General features: G+C 40.6%; 2 protein-coding genes across 2 annotated transcripts; one reads left to right on the top strand and one right to left on the bottom strand.

The window, feature by feature from the left end:
* Positions 1 to 61: 61 nt before the first annotated feature.
* Positions 62 to 8871, bottom strand: poglut1 (protein O-glucosyltransferase 1). The gene is made up of 11 exons (XM_023267205.3): positions 8424 to 8871; positions 7167 to 7257; positions 6710 to 6853; positions 6445 to 6580; positions 6227 to 6348; positions 5722 to 5781; positions 4599 to 4698; positions 3539 to 3597; positions 3203 to 3370; positions 2100 to 2156; positions 62 to 1986 (listed from the first exon to the last, which is right to left on the bottom strand). The coding sequence occupies exons 1-11, from the start codon at positions 8494 to 8496 to the stop codon at positions 1830 to 1832; spliced, it is 1167 nt and encodes a 388-aa protein (XP_023122973.1). The 5' UTR covers positions 8497 to 8871; the 3' UTR covers positions 62 to 1829.
* Positions 8872 to 9158: 287 nt separating this feature from the next.
* Positions 9159 to 17203, top strand: LOC111566542 (calsequestrin-2-like). Its single transcript, XM_023267195.3, has 11 exons — positions 9159 to 9401; positions 12311 to 12395; positions 12594 to 12694; positions 12980 to 13088; positions 13767 to 13840; positions 14803 to 14933; positions 15006 to 15051; positions 15161 to 15215; positions 15314 to 15414; positions 15915 to 15989; positions 16070 to 17203. The coding sequence occupies exons 1-11, from the start codon at positions 9159 to 9161 to the stop codon at positions 16277 to 16279; spliced, it is 1230 nt and encodes a 409-aa protein (XP_023122963.2). The 3' UTR covers positions 16280 to 17203.
* Positions 17204 to 18635: the final 1432 nt, after the last annotated feature.

Below are 18635 nucleotides of genomic sequence, written 5' to 3'. Positions count from 1 at the left end.
ACAGTGACAATAAAGACCTATTCTATTCTAAAATTTAAAAAAACTCAGAAAGACAGCTTGAGAATGTCTGTAACAAGTTTATTGGGATAAAAAAAAAAGCTGCATAAGTTATGACAACAACCTGAATGATCACAGCTTCTTGGTCAAATAAGTACACTAATGGGCCACAGTTTGCAACAGTAGTAGAAAAAATAACATTCGTAACAAACTACTTGTTGACAGTACAATGTGAATACTACAACATATTCAGCATGACCCTGTTACAATTGTACCATCTGTCATCTATGAACATCAAGACTGTTTCCACTGAAAAGGTAAAGCCCACTAACAAGAGTGTTTCTTGGAAACTTCAGACACGAGTAAAAAAAAAAAAAAAAGTGTTACTCTGAACATTATTGCTTACTGCTGGCACTCTGTGTGAAAGGAAATTTCATTGTCTTTTATTTCGAGCAATGAAACCAATGGGCAGATGACATACAAATGTAGATCTGTTGCAATCAAACCTGGTTTAACGTCTGCTGGACTTTCTCCAGTCGTCCAGGAGAGGGCAGTGTAGTAAGACATGTCATCCATGAGATCTACCTTTTCCTTACTGTCCATGGCATGAAAGAAAACTACTTGAAACCATTAAAAAATAAAAAATAAAAACTCAAATCCCATCTAGAAATGCCAAAGTGACACAGCTGAATACAACTTCCAGCTTATAAGATCTGTCGGAACAGTAGTTCTGATCCTTAAACATCACACATTCTATGTACCTAACATTAAAAGTCATGTCAGTTATGGCCACGATACTTTGATAATACTTGGACTGGGGCAGATTGTATTTGAATGAATGAAATGAAGATTCCTTGGGAGAATATTTTTACTGACTCCACATAAAGGGCACACTATCAACTTTAAAGGTCCCATATGGTGTTTTGTAGTTGTTCTAAACTAGGAGGTGCAAAATAGATATGAAGACGTGAACTTCTGCCATTCCTCACAGCTAGTTAGCCCGCAAGAATTCAACACAGGTGCTTCAGCCATCAGAACAGCATGTTTTTCAACTGCACCTCCGTGGATTTCAAAGCAAAACAGCCCATTTAGAACAGCCCTAAAACCACAGGTTAGACAGCTAGAGAGAAATTAACCGTTTGCATTTTTTAGAACTGAAAAACAGTGTGGAGACATGCAAGGCTTTGATTAATTTGCTGAAAAGGGGCACGATATGAGACCTTTCATTTTCTAGACACTCTCCAACACCTGGTATCTCCATTATTTATCCCCAATTACTATTAACAATCACACATCCATGACAGATATGGTGCTCCAAAGCCAGACCATAATATTTTCATTAGATTCTGGAGAAATCCACTAACCTTCATGACGTCACTAAGACATGATCAGGGATATTTTCTGTCCCTCCTGAGCCATGTAGATCGTTTATGCCACTCACTGGTAGAGTCGTCTTTTTCATGATCAGTAGCCTAAAGTTGATGTGTGAAGCTTTTACAATAGCCCTTTAGTGAGCATAAAAAGCCTAAAAAGTACATCTCACATGTTATTTTGGATGTCAGACAGACAATAGGCATCAGGGCTCATATCTGGATGCAAAATGTAAAATAGGAAATGGCCGCATCCACAGATAAACCACTCCTATGGCTGTATGCTAAACTTGATGCCCTCTAAGTGTTATTCCTGTGAAGACGTGTGCTCCACAGAAATAAACAAAACTGGTCTTGACAAAACTTGGGACCTTGGATTATTTAAGTTAAACTGTTACATTTACATTCAGGATGTGAAGTTTCCCTTCACTACAGCTGCCCTGGTCCTCCAGAATCCCCGTCTTATAGCTCCGTTTTAGCAGTTCTGTGGACGATCTGTTTGTAGCTGTTCCTTCTTTGGGGTTTGTAGGTGAGAAGCTGGCTAAACTCGGATAAGAGTCTCTCCCAGTAGCAGGAGACATCTTGCATCCGCAGGTGGTTTCGGATGAATTCCTTACCCCTGTGGAGAGGAAGAGGAGCAGAAAAGTCACACACTGCTGGAACAAGGTTTAAGCAATAAAACGGCTGCTTCAGAGGATTTCCAAAATTGAATTGGAACGTATCACTTGTTACCTCGTGGCGATCTCCTGTGCAATGTCATCGTTCTCTTTGACAAACTGTAGCAGCTCCCTGAGGACACAGAACGTGTGAAGACACATCAGCGTTTAGCATACTACAGGTCAGCCTGTGAGACTGTACTCAGGAAATATGTTGCTCCACGTCTCACATTTTGTCCAGAGTTTATTTATTTAGGACCCAAAACGAAATTCTGTAAAATACCTTAATAGAATTTTGACAATTTCATATGTATTCAGTCCTGGGAAATTTTGTATTTCCCTCCTCTGGAATAAACATTTGACCTGGGAAGCCTTTTGAAAGACTCAATATCAGCTAAAATATAACTTCCATAACCAAGACCTCTGGTGAGGACACAGATGTTTACAGCAGATCCAAATCATGATCAAATGGCTCCAACAGTGGGCAAATTTGTGATTATTGTCCCTTAAAAATGGAAGAAAGAGCAACATTTTCAAACCTGTGGGGTATTGTGGCCTAATACTAAACTCATCTCTAAATTTTGTGTGCCACTAATTAAAAGTCGAGCCTCAGCAGGAAACATTTAATCCTTTGGATTTGCTGGAAACAATATTGTGATGGTGGGAGTTATATTTCTGGAGATACTGAGCAACTAAAAAGGCTTTAAACATACGAAATTGTCAACATTAAGGCAAAATACTTCACAGAACTTAGCTTTGGGTCCAAAATATAGAGAATTGAAACTGAAACAAGGTGTTTTAGAACAAAAAAAAGCTTCTATTCATGCATATCTGTGTGTAAATTAAACCTGAAACTTCCTGGGCTATTCAATAAAAGCTAAAAAGTCTAATTGTATTTGTAAGTATTAAATAAGGGTAGATTTTCTTTTGTGTGAGATAAATTTAGTCATGCAATATTCCTTAAAACATAGGGAACCCTTTAGAGATTTATGCAGCTCACAAAGGGTTCCACACTAACCGTTTACATTGGTTGCATTGGTGCACATAACTCTTTCCTTTAGGTGCAAAAGCTGCTTCACCTTGGTTCTAATTAATCACTAAATCAAGGACAATAGGGAGCAGGAGGAATATGAAGGATTATTGTCACATCTGAGGAAGAAACGACACAAGCTGAGGTACCTGACATCAGAGAGATCCTGCTTTACTGGTATGTAGTGAACCCAAGGTCTGAGCTGAGGGTAGAAGAACTCCTGCCATTCATCCCCCACATGGAACACCAAGGAACCGCAGAGGAAGAGATGTTTGAGGCGAAAGCTTGCTGCCACTCCCCTGAAGTTAAATAAATACCTGCAATCGTTGGAGAGAAAGAAGAGGAGTTCCATGAGATTGTATTCTTCAAAGAAATAGTTAAACACTATCTTGAGCTGCTTCGTATTGTAGATTCATATCAAAATAAGTTGAAGCAGCCGGGATGATGTTCGTTGCATCTCCCAAAAAACAGAGTTTGATGATTACTTGTATTTGCAGTGATCGACCAGGGGGATTTCTTTGGCTGGGGGTCTCCCAAGTGTATCCTAAAACAGAAAGAAAAATATAGGTTGGCAAGTAAACAGTGCAGAATGACTTTCAGATTGCCTTTTCTTTTTGTGTCAGTGTTGAAAAAAATACTTAGAAAGTATTGATTTATTGCTATTGCCAGGGTATCGCCAGAATAAGACTGCTTTACTGTGTCTGAAAGGTAAAAAATAGCACCATAACAGTGCCAAAAGACAGTTTAGACAGCATACACAGATAGTAAGTTGGATTGAATTTGATTTTTGTTAACCCTTAGAAGCATAAGTGAGTCAAAAATGACCCGGTGAGGTTGTTTTCTTGCAATATCTTTGTAATGAAACGCTTTTATCATTTCATTTTCCAGCTATTCACCAAAAAACAAGTTTATGATATCATTCCATTTCATTTTTTAAGTTACCTTTAATACTTGTAACATTTGTATAACTAACTCGAGCTCTTTATCACTGATAATATCATACAAGAGGTGATGCAGAGAACAAACTTGGAGAGAGGGAGAGCAGCAACAGCTTGAGCGAAAAAATGTCAACAAATTGGATGTTTACATTCTTCTATTATTGTTCTGTGTAGTATTCTTTTTCAATCATCAAAATGTTCAAAATCTGCTTTAGAGTGAAAAATAAACATGTTTCAAATACAAAGTGGGTGGAAAAAATAAGTTTAAAAAGTGTAATGATGGAAGAATATAAGGTCCAATTACTGGAGCATATAAGGGTTATTGACAAGGCAGTATTTACCATCAAATAAACATTAGAGGTCACTGTAGAGACAACCTGACTTTTGAAAAGTGCACGTAAGACACTCTGCAGTGTAATGAGCCCTGAAAGTCTGCTGTTTGACTCCGTTTTTTGAGAATCTACTACATTACCATCATTGTCCCATGTTTAAATGCTGAGGCAGCATGTCCTTATATGGCAGGTAGATTCATGTAATAACCATGAGATGGATAGAATTATTCTAAATGTATGAGGACCTGGTGTGATGTAGCTTCAGTATGACCGACCTTCTCAGACTTCCAGGCCTGGTTCTTGGTGTATTCTGCATCCACCAGCTCTGGAGCTTCTCTGGACAGAAGAACCAGAGGGTCACGCTCTGGACTCGTTCTACGGAACAGAGAACAGCGAACAGAGGGCAGATTAGGAAACAACCGTAGAGATCATTTAGAGTTGCAGTGTTAGGGTCCTTTAAGGAGATGTCCACTGTCTCACTGTAATGAAACAGTTTTTCACTCTCAAATTTATCATTTTGAGTCACTCCAAGTACAAACTCATTTTTGCGTGAGTTATTCTGACTTTACTTGAGGGGGGACCAGAACACATGTTGTATTTCAAATTCTCCCAAGTGGCCTTTATCAATGAAGCTCAATGCAGTAACTTTTTACCATACAGTCGTGGAGCTACAACAGAGTGAATTCTGGTACGTCCTTAATGTGGAAGTTCGAAGAAAAACAAAAAAACAACGTATGGCTTAAAGTGGAAACACATAAGGGACCCTAAAAGTATTTAGCTGTGGTGGCTAAATTTCATCCAAATCCGTTAGTCTGTTTTAGAGTAATGTCGCTAACAGACAGACAGACAAACATACACCAATCGTCACATAACTCCGCTGCGTTCCTTGGCGGAGTAATTAGATAACTGGCACTACAGAAGCATCTGGATTGTTGCAGAATGTTTTTCCTCCAATAGTCTATTCTCAAAGCAACATAATAGCTGAGTGGTCAGGGTGGCTGGAGTAGCATAGAGACAACTCTACAAATGTCCTGAAATAGATCAGCAGATCCCTGACAAGGACCAAACAGGAAATACTTGAAGAGACCTTTTCACTGACAGCCTCACAGAGCTTGAGACGGTCGACAGAGAAGATTCAAGACTGTAATCCCTGCCAGAGATGTTTCATCGAAATGCTGAATGAAATGTCGGGAGACTTATGTCAGTGTCATATTTCAGGATTTCCTTTTAAATAAATTAGAGAAATCATTCTGTTTGTCATTCTGGAGTATCAAGTGCACACTGACGAGAGAAAAGATGAATTTAAATGACTGCTCAACAAGGCTGCAACTAAACTAAATGTGAAAAGATGTAAGGAGGTCTGAATACTTTCTGAATCCACAATGTTAACAGACTGACCTGGAGCCTCTGAAGAATCCTTTAGACTCTTTCTTCTTCCAGGGCCACTGTGCTGCTGACCTAACAACACATTACAAAGACAAAGCAGACACCATTTCATTTAAATACTCCGCAAATGAGTTTTCATAATTTGTGATTAAAGGATTATCCACTTGTCATCAAAAGGATAAATCAAATGAGTGAAAAATCAAGTAAAATTTAAAACTGTATCTAGCAAAAAATGCTTTGTATTAATTTCAAAAGGAGATGAAACGAAGGAAACCAATTAAATCATGCATAAAATTATAAGGAAACTAATAAAATTTAGCTGAAAACCTCTATTGAATTTGTTTTAGCAATATTTCTGTGTCATTTAATAATAACATCATCTTTAAAAGGACAGAAAATACTAATAAACTAGCTGGTTTGTAATTTCAGCAATGATTAACACACAGTTCTTGTCTTAATGGCAGGTCTAACACATTCCTTTAATGTTTCCTCGTATCTCTGAAGTGGTCAGTCTTACTTTTTAAGGTCGTCTCTCATCAGATCCCATCTTCCCAGTCCGGTGGGGTATATGGGCCACACAGCAGGTCCACCCTCCCAGAACGTCCATGCAGGGTACATGATGTCCTGGTAGTCTGAGGTCTACTTACAAACCGACACCGACATGTCAAAAACAGTTCACGCACTTCATAAACACGAGTTTTTGAGTGTGAATAAAAATACCGTCCATGTTCTGACCTTGCTGAAAGAGAAGACTGGGAGGGTTGGCTGAACCCAGCTTGGGACTTGAGGGTAATCCCTGACGTTTACTACCATCTCCAAGTCGGGTAATCTGTCAATCACATCCAGTATGAAATGCTCCACCCCGCTGCACCTGAAACAGGACACCCATTCAAACTCAAACGTAGCTTGAGATACGCATTTAATGTTCAGATTCAACTTCAGCAAAAACCTCTCTTGTGATCAAATAACAATAACTACACCAGGTATTTTTACTGCTTACCGAGCAGGGAACATACAGCTGTTCTCTCTGTACAACTTATGTCCAATGATCTGGTAGTGAGTGCCCACTCCTCTCTTGACTGTAGCAGCCATGAAATTCTCAGAGATTCCTCCTCTAAAGGGCTGCAAGTCATGTTGTAGGACACTGCGACAGAGATGAAGGGGAAAGTGATTAAGTTCATCTTATTTATTTATTGCCTGACAAGAATTCTATCCTTGGAAATCAGGTTGGCTGAGTCAGACAACTCTTTTAAGTCCCCGTTTGAAAGTTCTTTGAATGCATTCTTTGATATATTACCTTTTCCAGCACTATACTGGTTTTTGTACACACACCAAATTGTGTTTTTCTGTCTTTATTTACACATTTATAAGTACATTGTAGCATGGGATTTGAAAATTGCCCTGAAAGTAAAGATTGGTATGTAATTATTGCAGCACGATGTACAGCAGAAACCCACCTTATATGGCAGCTACAGTTGACAGGGTTGCATGGAATATACCCTTTAACAGCATCAGAAATATTCTCTCTTATTTTCTTCCACTGCTTGCCTGCAACAAGAAGGCAAATTGTGTCAGAGGAAATATGATCTCATTTAAATTAAATACCACTGTTAATAATGACAAAGCACTTTAAAATAGTTGTTTTAACAGTTTGATAACCTTCACAAAAGGTATGCACTGCATAGGTTTGGACTTGTGGAACAAACAGTTTTGCCCAATTTAACCTCACTTCAAGCACTGAGTTTGAATGAAAGTGTATGTACCAGAAATGTTTAGCTGCATTTGAACACTCCATCTACGTTCATTAAAATGTCAAATGCATCGGATTAATTTGACTAAACACAAGTCAAAAAGATTTTTCGGTCACACCTGAATTTGTCCCTGAAAGGGACATTTGCACATATCAATAAACCTACTCTGGCTAAATTCTTTGTGAAGTTATGGCACTTGAAACATTGCTCTACAGATTGGGGTTTTTTTTTTTTTTTTTTTAAATTGCAAAAACTGACATGTCCCCAGATTTTACACATGGTCAACTCAGTATTTACCACCACAAATCAGTCAAACTGAAGATGGTCAGGTGTGGGGCTTTTGGTGAAAATGACCCACTAACATGATGGATCTGCAGCTTTTTGTTGCTGGAACTGCATGAAGACTGTTGTGTTCACTCTTGCAGCCAACAACAGAACATTTGCTGATGCCGGAGATACTTTACAATAAGCAGAAGCAGCTCTTGAAAGTAAATAAAGCTGGTGGACTGTGAAGCAGCAGGTAGTGAGAGAGCAGGATTATGCAGCGTTGTAGGTCAGTAGTCACACTGCAACTGGATAAAATCCTGATCAGCTTGTAGAGCTGGGGGCAATCTAGTGTCTGTCTTTGAGAAATGAGCTGATCTTGAACAGCAACGATGCATTGGTTAGCGCTAATTAGCAGCTAGCTGTTACTGGATGCACAGCCTGGCTCAGCCCTGGTGAATATGACCACCTTAATAAATACACATGCTGTTTTTGTCCCTTCTGTTAGCGAACTTTCACCACAATTCACCAAAACCTATGAATTAGCTCAGTGGAGTTAGCTGCTGGGTCGTTAGCTAGCTCCTCAATGACTTATTTCAAAAGTTTTCTCAAGGAGCCACGGCAAAACTATATGCGCCAAAGTCTCACCATTACCTTTAAAACACATTCAAACCCCTATTTCTTTAAAAAATGTATTACCTGAAGCACCAGCCGCACTCAAGTCTAAAACTTGACCCAGAATTAAAAAGCTCCACAGCCACCAGCGCTCCATTTTCCATCGATCCTCCAGTTTTGTCTGAGGGAGAGAAACAAAGCGGTGATCTGTGCTCTGTTACTTCTGCCTGAATGCTCTCATTACGGTAATGCGCACAGTCAAATTTATTGGAGTTACCGTAACGCTTAGAAAACAAGGTCAAAGTTTAATTAAAGGGACATTCCTCTCAAATCTTCACACGGTCGCATCCACATTCTCATTAATCTGTAATTTCATAGTATGAGACATATTTTTTAAATGCATAACACATCCTTGTATGGTTTTATTTCTTCATATGAATAATGGCTGATGGAATCCCAACAGCTTCTCGTCTCATTTCTAAATTTATTTCAAGGGTATGAATTGAAAACCTCACGAATGACCTTCTTTTTAAATGTGCTCCATACAGTGAGTTTTTCCTCAGTCAGGAAGAGAAGAGGAGGAGGAAAGAGTCCCTCCTGAGATTTGGGCAGTAAGACTAAGTGACAGAGGGAGGAGGAGACAGAAAGGTGGAGAGCGATCAAAGGAGAGCAATAGAAAGAAGCAGAGAGAGTGGAAACAGTGATGAACAATTAGATACAACAATTCATATGTGTTGGGGAAGTAACAGCGATCAAATCTGTGGGTGAATTTGAGCTCCTGCGCATATCTCATTGAGTTTAGTCCACAGCTGAACAACAATGCTGCAGATCTGGCTCTCTCTTCTGTCCGGCCTGTGCCTTCGCCTGGTTTTCCTTTGCAGTGCCGAGGAAGGTCTCGAGTTCCCCAATTTTGACGGGAAGGACAGAGTGCTGGACATCAACGAGCGCAACTACAAGAAGGCTCTGAAGAGATACGACCTGCTGTGTCTGTTCTACCATGAGCCTCTTCCAGCCAACAAGGGCCTGCAGAAGCGGTTCCAGATGACAGAGCTGGTGCTGGAGGTGAGAAAGAGGGGTCCCAAGGGGTGGGAAGAGGGGAGCTGGAGGAGAGAGTAAAGAGACAGAAAAACTCAGGACATGAAGATCAGGGTCGATATTCTTACTCGGTTACAGAACTGAGATACTTGCAAAAGTCTCAGACATAGAAAGTGAGTGATGTGAGAAAGTGCAGGTGTAGTTTCCCCTAAAATCTAGTGATCTTCTACATTCTAGGTGACTTTTTAATGGACATTAAATCTAAAAATATAAATTGGGGTAAGTTATAAATAAAAGGATTTCAATCCATCCAATTAAAAGTTGAAAAACTTTCTAAAAACTTGACTTTAGACTTTTTCCTTTTTTTTTTTTAACAACCTGGCAACCCAGACAGTGTTCTGATAATGGTTTATAATATATCTATAATATATTTAATAATTACTCATACCCATGTAGTTTCAGCTGATGCAGAGTTAATGTATGATTACAACAGGGATGCAGTTATTCTTTATTATACAGTGCCACAATTTTATTTCAAACATATAATAAATTGAAAGATGTTATAATACTGCATCACAATAATGAATAAATCAATCACCTATATCCACATTTTACATCTCTACAAAGCCTTAATGTTCTAGTGACATTGCTGCTGATTTCTGCAGGTATACAAATACCTGAAACCTGCCAAGAAGGTGTCACTGCTGATCAGAGCAGGAACCCACAGATGACATGTATCTGTTGTGACACACGTTGCCCTGATATGTCTTCTGCCACGGATAACACAAAAATGTCTCAATAAGCCGGAGCTCAAATCCCTGCAGGTTACATTCTGCTGTACCAGCTTGTCATAACAAGTCACCGTACAGTCGGTGATCTGCCGGGTTGGAAACAGAGCGAATGTCTCATTCTTCCTACGACTCCCTGATGTAAAGACTTCCTGTTTAACCGTCAGTAGAAGTACTGCTGTCTTACTGCTTGATCGCGTTGGTATACATTTTACCTGTGAGCGCTTTTAACTGGCAAGCAGTGGTTTTAATCCCATTATGTGCACTCCTCTGTGGTTCACATGTATCCAGGGATTGTTTCTAGGTCAGCCTCTTAATTATAGCGTGTTCCCAAAACTCTTTACTATCTGCCTGTGAACTGGAAATAAGTACATGTACTCTCACATCACTTCCTTCTCCTTGTTGAGTTTGAGAAAAGCGCTTTCACTCTTAGTTTAAACTGAGAACGAATGCACACTGTATACAAGCATATATAACACAATATGGGCTTATTCTGTGCACAAAATTTTTATCTAAATAGCCAACTGTCAACTAGATCTACAGCTGAACTCAGCCATTACCAGAGTACCATCTCCTCAGTTTAGCTCATCAACATTAGAGCTGTTGGCCGTTTGAAGTTGGAGCTTTGTTGGTGTGTCGTAGCCCTTTATTTGACACTAAAGTGACATTCCTTAAAATGTGATTGAACAAAGAAAGGATATCTGAGTGTGGAGCTAATGTCCAGTTAAATTGTTGTTTTTGAGTTGACCTGATAAATTAGTGAAATGGGTCCAAATAGTATGAACAGAGGGCGTGTCTGTCTGGAAATAACCGAGGTTTGGCTGTAATTTGAATTGGTCAATTTTTAAATATTTACACCAATGCGTCATCTGTGATGTTGTACAGCATATTTTAAAAAAAACAACAACAACACAAAATTGTAATGAAAAAGCCCAAGAGCCCACTTTGTCAGTACACACAGTTTCTCTTAAAACTGGTCAGTGAAGCTGTAGAATCAGCTACATCTTCACTTACCAGTTTTGTATTTCTGTCGCTTCCTGCTCGGCTCCAAAGCAGAAACACAGGCAGTAAACCTCCTCCTCAGTGGTTTTCTAAATCTGTTATCCTTCCTCAACAACCACGAGCTGAAAGGCAAGCAGTCCTGACTCATAGCTTCCCTCTAACAAGAAAACTCCACAGGGGGCTCTGAGCACACAAACACCTTGGCAATGAAAAGATGTATTGACGAAGACAGCAGCAGCTGTGGATGCCGGCTCAAATACACAGCAGAGAAGTGCCATGCTAAATACAAAGTGGAGAACAGAGTTTCACTGCTTTAATCACGAGCTCTACTAATTTTTTTACCCTGATCACATGTCCATATTTGTGTAATAAGCAGGTAACACTACTGACTCCCACGGTTTTGTACGTAATAAACCAGAGTAGCCAATCCTCTTAGCTTGAAGGGTTGGACTCTGTTTCATTATTCTTTTCCAGAATCAACTTCTGGTCTTGTATATGGGTAAATTATTCTACCACTTTCCATTGTGTAGTGTGGAACAGTTTCATAGTGGTTGAGCAGAGTCATAGGGGAGCTGGTGTGCTTGAGCTGCAGCGACTCGAGGACATGTGGGTGGAGAATTCATAGATTTGGAGCAGGAAGGGGGTATTTTAATAGAAAACACTTCTAAATGTATGACTTTGATACAGGGAGAGTTTTTTTAAGGTTAATCAATAACTGAAAAGCGAGTTTAGAGTCTTTTCCAACTGTAAATTCAAATCAAAGCGTAGCTTTAAAGATTTCCATGAACATCTAGTGGTTTAACTTGCTGCAGTGATGTAAATGTGTACTTTAGGGACTGTCAGTAGATGGTTACTTCACTGTCAGATGCAGTCAGGAACAAGGTTAAACTACCTGGTGTGGTGTTTTAGCCGAAGAAATAATTAGTAAGCATAACTAACAAAACTATGTAATCTTAAGCCATATACGGGGAAAGCAAGTCAGAATTAATGTATATTTTCAGTGTTGCCAAACCAGAAGAAGTCCTGAAAAAACTGTTATTTGATACTGATAATCCATACTGTGAACTAACAATAGGTGTAAAATGTTCATATTACTCTGTTTTTGGTGAAAGCACCCATCTTTTGTTTGTTTTTGTGAACATCCAGCTAACAGCTCAAGTCCTGGAGGACAAAGACATCGGTTTTGGAATGGTGGATTCCCAGAAGGATTCCAAAGTAGCCAAAAAACTGGGTATGACCTTCGTATCACATCTATTATGTACATTGAATATTATATGTTCTCCTGTTGTGCCACAATACTGACTTCCTCTTTATAGGCACCTGTTACCAGTAACTACTTTATGACAAAAATGACTTTGCTACTGGACACCAAATTAGCCTCAAATTGGCTTTCTTGCAGTAACGTGCAATACTCCTGCTGTCTCACCAGGTCTGGAGGAGGTGGGCAGCTTGTACGTCTTCAAAGATGACCGCGTCATTGAGTTTGATGGGGAGCTCTCAGCTGACACGCTGGTGGAGTTCCTGTTGGATGTGAGTGGAAAGATCTGGGCACAGCCTCCTCAGACTAAACAATCGTCCTGGTGTACATTTAAACAGCAGCCATCCTGCATGAGTAAATCATAAAAGGAAGTGATCAAAAAAGAAAAACTGACTGTGTGGCCCACAGTGATTCGCAATGCAAAATAGATATTAGGTTCTTGCCACACGTACAAAAAGTGTCTGGCTCCATCACTGCTAACTGGCATCTAGCTGGACCTTTTATGATTGTAGAGTGTTTGCATTGAAAATCTTCCACCTGTGTTATTCCACCATCAGGTGCTGGAGGACCCTGTAGAGATGATCAATAACGCCATGGAGATACGAGCCTTCGAGAGGATGGAGGAGGACATCCGCCTCATTGGCTACTTCAAAGGAGAGGATTCATGTTAGTTCACCACGAAACTCATGAGCCAGTGTCTCTATGTAAATGAACATTTGAATTTCCAAAGACAGGCAGCATGTGAGGTGAAAACACACAACACTGTCTCCTAAAGTCCTCCCACTGTTCCCCAGATGCTGATGGGATCTAAAGGCTAATGGAGCTACATCACCACGCAGCCTAACTGGCTGTTAAAGGGAAACCTGATTCCAGACTGTGGTACTCTCACTTGTTCTCAGGAGAGCCTTTAAATAGCTTCTAGCTCTCTGTCTAATAGGTCAAACTGCAATTATAGTTCCTCTCAAAAAAGGGAGAAAAAGTGAGGCAGGGAAGATGCTATCTGGTCCGATATGACAGAGGCACGGATTTTCATTATGAAGCCTATTTCTGTCCAGAGATAGGTCGGTCCTTGGTGGTGACCTTGTTGGTAGTGGAGCCAGGAGCATGTTACAAGCGTATAAAACTGTATTAAGGGAGACTTTGTTACTTGGATGAAGATAGTAGAATCATGATGGGAAATTGAATGAAGAGAGGAGGTTTCGCTGCTTACTTTTCTCATCACACGCTGTAGATTCAACCTGGAGTGTGACCAGAATGTGAATGTTGAACTTCAACACTTTACTGTTTCTGTCATTGTCTCTTGAGTTTGTCATCAGTGTCTCTCTGTGTCTCCTGTTCCCTCAGACTTCAAAGCTTTTCAGGAGGCTTCGGAGCGGTTCCAACCTTACATCAAGTTTTTTGCTACATTTGATAAATCTGTAAGTCTTAATAAACAACAACAACAAAAATAAGTAGTCAACATTTACAGTGTACAGATTTATGAGTTGCCAGTCACATGCTGATAAAAATAGTTTTAAATCCTTACACTCACCCACACACTTTGCTCGTTAACTTAATCTCAGTAATAGTGGTAGTAGTTTAACGGAAAAGAAAAACATGATGAAGAAATGACTTTTCATAAAAAGACTTGATAAGGTTAATGAGCATAACGAGAGGTGGAAACACCTTTAACGATTTAAGATAATTCTTAAACAATTCCTCTTGCTTTTCTACTTCTTTTTCAAGTTTTTTTTTTTTTTTTTAACAATTGGAGCTTATTTGCTCCAAAGCCTTATTTTTGTAAAGTTTGCTTCAAATTTACCTGAGAATAAATGAAAACACAGCTTAAACTGTTGACATTTTGGGGAAAATACTTAAGTACATTAACAACTAGTACCTGGTTAGCTTAACATAACGCAATGCAATGCTAAGCTAAGCTAATGGTAGCTTCACATTTACCATCAATTTTTCTCATCTCATCCAATTTGGATGTTATTAGCCCAATATCCATCATTCCCATACATACAGGCCAGTAGGGACCGTCTCCAGCTTCTAATAAGCTCAGGAGGCCTGTTATCATCCATTCTGGTCATTGATAAACAGAAAATAACCCTGACAACATTGGTGACCTCGTGAGGTCGCATGAAAAAGCGGAAAAGCGGACACAGTGGAAGAAACAGAGCTCTATAACCTTACCATCAACTAGAAGGTAAAGTTGGCTCCTGCTGGCACATTCGTATGGGAACGATGTGTAACGTGTAAAGATATGTGCACCTATTAGAAAATAAATTTCTGATAAAAACACCTCTATTGGTTTAAAGACATTTAGTCCACTCATTAAAAACTAAACCTCATAATTACATCATAACCACATTCTGTCTTGCTGTGTTTTGGTGTTTAGGTAGCCAAACATCTCTCCCTCAAGATGAACGAGGTCAATTTCTACGAGCCGTTCATGGAGGAACCGGCCATCCTGCCTGGTCGACCTCTGTCAGAGATGGATATTGTAGAATTTGTCACCCAACATCGAAGGTTGATTTGATTGATATCTATAAGTATTGTTAAAACATTTTGTCATTTTTCATGACTGTGAGTTCTTTACAGGGCTACTTTGAGGAAGCTCCGGGCTGAGAATATGTTTGAGACATGGGTGAGGATTTTTTTTGTCTAATCTAAGCAGATTTAACATAAATGCATTTTCAGTGAGTTTCCAGACACCTCATGTTGCACTCAGTAAATCCACTCTTTTCTATCAATAGGAGGATGATATGGACGGAATACATATTGTTGCATTTGCTGAGGAAGAAGATCCAGGTCTGTGGTTGTATTCTAGGTTGGATTTTTCTGTTATTAATCTTTCTTTAGCACCAGAAGGGAGCTTCGGTACCTCTGTTCTGTTGTGTCATCCCCAGATGGCTACGAGTTCCTGGAGATCCTCAAAGACGTGGCCCGAGACAACACCAACAACCCAGAGCTCAGCATCGTCTGGATTGATCCTGATGACTTCCCTCTGGTTCTGCCTCAGCATTAGATTCATTTTGTCTAACACCATCCATCCATCCATCCATTATCTACACACCGCTTAATCCTCATTAGGGTCGCAGGGGGACTGGAATCTATCCCAACTGACTTAGAGTGAAGGCACTGGACACTCTGGACAGGTCACCAGTCTATCACAGGACTACACATAGAGACAACCAATCACACTCGCATTCACACCTATGGACAATATAGAATCACCAATTACGCTCAGCATGTTTTTGGAAGCTGGAGTACCCTCAGAAAACAAGCAAACTCCATACAGAAAGATCCCAGATTCAAGTTCCTGGGCCTGGGATGCGAATCATGGGGTCTTCTAGCTACAAGGCAACGGTGCAAACCACTGAGCCACTGTGCAGCCCTGTCTAACACCAGGCTTTCTCTAAAATGATCTAGTGTTTCACCACTAACCAAATGCCTTTCAAATGTAAAAAAGCATCTCTGAAGTAAACCTGGTTTGTCTCACCTCTCTAGCTGACCACCTACTGGGAAAAAACCTTCAAGTTGGACCTGTTCAGACCCCAGATCGGTGTGGTCAACGTCACAGATGTAAGTAAAGGTTAAAACCTCAGAAGAAACACAAATGAAGAGTTTGCAGACCCTGACCTTTGTGTTGCCGTCTGTTCCAGGCCGACAGTGTTTGGCTGGACATGTCCAACGATGAGGACCTTCCCACCGCCGAGGAGCTGGAGGACTGGATCGAGGACGTCCTGTCAGGGAGGGTGAACACCGAGGATGACGATGAGTTCGCTGACGACCAGGACAACCCTGACAGCTACATCACGGAGGACAGCGACGAAAGCCGTGACCCAGACGAGGAAGATGACGGTGACGACTAAACTCATCGTTATCCTCACGGCTCAGATGTGGGTCACTGAAGCAGAATCAGAGTACTGACAAAGTAAAACAAAATGTCTGTTTTTCAAAATTTCCAAATGCTACAAGGTAGTTTTAACAGATAGAACAGAAATGATTAAAGGTCATCATGGGAATATTTTTGGCCCAGTTTATCATAAAGTTAGCGCAGTGCCTGAAGCTGTAATTCTCCTGTACATACCAAGGATCAGAATATCATTTAATTTTTGGCCACTTGGGAGCAGCACAGCAGACTGCAAACAGTGTCTTACTATCACCTGTCAAATAACATGTTCACATTTACACATCCAGCAAGTATAAAGCAGCATTAGCGTTAAATTTTCGGTTATAAAGCCAACATTTTTTGTTATTTTAGTTCTGCTTTTCCTTTCATGAACTCCTCAGTAGCTCATCTTGTTTCTCTGTTTGGTGCTAGGCTGGTAGCGTATGGTGGGTTTTCAGATGTCACAGAAAACACTGCTGGTTAGAACGTTGAGGGTGACCCCAAACATTAAAGCTGCAGGCCCGACAACCAAAACAACAAGCTGAAAGATGCTCAGACATTCCATAAAGTTGAGGAGGGCTATGGACGATTTTTTTTTGTTGTTTTATCACAATTACAGACCCCGATCTCTTCTGACATAACACACTCGACTTATAATTATTTATTATAGCAGCTTTAAAGTTGATATGAGCAATAGGATACTTAGGTGGACTTCTTTTGGTGTTTGTACAGGTGAAAATAAATGATGAATGCTAGTGCTTGATTTGTTTTCTTGTTGTCCATTCAAGGAAAAATGAGATTATTCTGTTTATATGTTAGTAAACCCCCACTTCCAACCCTGCATACCTGGTCCCAATGAATACTGCCATCATGTAAAACTGTTAATAAAAGCTCATAATGACTATGTGCATGGCTTTTATGTTGTTTTTACGAGAGACTACACAATTTAGTCCCCTTCCTTATTAAGAAAGTCTAGACTGATGCTCAAGACACCAGATTGGCACATTTCCTCCTGCAGTCAATGAGTGTATCACCTTGAATTATTCAAACACTGGTAAATAATTCACTGATGCTATGCCTCCTAATGGGAGCAGGGACCTGGACATCGAGGCTGGGGGAGGTCAGGAGCGAGGGAGTCGGGGTGAGGCAGGCTCAAAGGCAGGCCCACCGGGGCCCAACAAACTGCATAAGGATCGGACAAACTCCTGCAGAACCTGTAACACCGGACATGAATTAATAATACAAGGCCATGCAGGAATCATCTTCCACCAGAGGTGGATGTGATGCAGAGTGTCAACAGGATGTTTGCATCATGCTGTGAGATTTACACCTGATCTATGCCACGGATGAGAGATGAGAACATTCAACTGTGTGTGTGTACACATTTAAATGTGACCTGAGGCCACTAGACATGAGACACTCCCTCATGGGGGAAAGCAAGTAGATGGTGTCGTGGTGCTGTGATGCTCTGCAGGGCCTTTAGGTGACAGAATTCCTGTGAGGGTGTTTTACATGAATGCTGACTAAAGGAAGGACTGGTTTCTCCCATCCCTCCCAGCAGAGGAAGGATGACATTATTACACTGTGGATGTGATGGGTCTAAGAGTTTAATATCAAATAGGAAAGAACAAGGAAAAGACAGGAGTAAGATGCAGATTTCTGTTCAAAACTGAAGCTACTAGAGGGATTTCCTCTCATGCCTCAATCTGCACATAACCAAGTCATTACAGCAGAAATAGAGAAGAAGGCAAGAAGGGGAGAAAACATTCCATTTAGATGCAAATGCTCCTCATTTTCCTCTCTACCCATCCCTCTTCCTCCTCGTCCTGGTCCTGTGTGGAGCAGGCGGCCGTGGGAGGGGGATTAAACCGAGGACAGATGAGTTCCGACAGGCCGCCTCGCCCCCCGAGCTCGAGGAGGGATGAGGTTGTTCGTTTTCAGGCACCGGACACTGACATTCATTTACCCACAAGGCCCGGCTGCACGGCTCTGACAGGCTGACGGCAAGCCAATTACCGCTGAGCTCCATGACAACAAAAAGCCACCAAAATAAAGGCAGAAAAAAAGGCTGATATTTTGCTCGGGCATGTCACACAGCAGGACCACACGCTTAATGTGCAGTGACAGAGGAGAGTGTTAGCAAGTCTGCAGCCACGGCAGCAACCCGGTGCATATGGAGACGCTGATGAACACTGGAGGAGTTAGTCTGGCAGAAAGGGAGACGGGTAATGAAAAAATACAGGTAATGATTGGAGCAAATGTTGTCATTTTTGTTTGTTTTGCTTGATAACAGGTTATAGTTTGGTTGAAGGGAAAATCTAAATATTCACCGAATC

Source organism: Amphiprion ocellaris, chromosome 24 (genome assembly GCF_022539595.1).
Source record: "Amphiprion ocellaris isolate individual 3 ecotype Okinawa chromosome 24, ASM2253959v1, whole genome shotgun sequence".
Taxonomy (NCBI): domain Eukaryota; kingdom Metazoa; phylum Chordata; class Actinopteri; family Pomacentridae; genus Amphiprion; species Amphiprion ocellaris.
The sequence above is the reverse complement of the archived record's forward strand: the minus strand, read 5'-3'. Positions and strand labels throughout refer to the sequence as shown.

Excerpts from the sequence above, each read along its gene's own strand:
- poglut1 (XM_023267205.3), bottom strand. The coding sequence starts at position 8,496 with ATGGAGCGCTGGTGGCTGTGGAGCTTTTTAATTCTGGGTCAAGTTTTA. Across the intron at positions 6,854-7,166 it reads AACTGTAGCTGCCATATAAG|TGTCCTACAACATGACTTGC; the intron begins GTGGGTTTCTGC and ends TCTCTGTCGCAG. Across the intron at positions 2,157-3,202 it reads CAGGATCTCTCTGATGTCAG|GGAGCTGCTACAGTTTGTCA; the intron begins GTACCTCAGCTT and ends CTGTGTCCTCAG.
- LOC111566542 (XM_023267195.3), top strand. The coding sequence starts at position 9,159 with ATGCTGCAGATCTGGCTCTCTCTTCTGTCCGGCCTGTGCCTTCGCCTG. Across the intron at positions 13,841-14,802 it reads TTGCTACATTTGATAAATCT|GTAGCCAAACATCTCTCCCT; the intron begins GTAAGTCTTAAT and ends TTTGGTGTTTAG. Across the intron at positions 15,990-16,069 it reads GTGTGGTCAACGTCACAGAT|GCCGACAGTGTTTGGCTGGA; the intron begins GTAAGTAAAGGT and ends CGTCTGTTCCAG.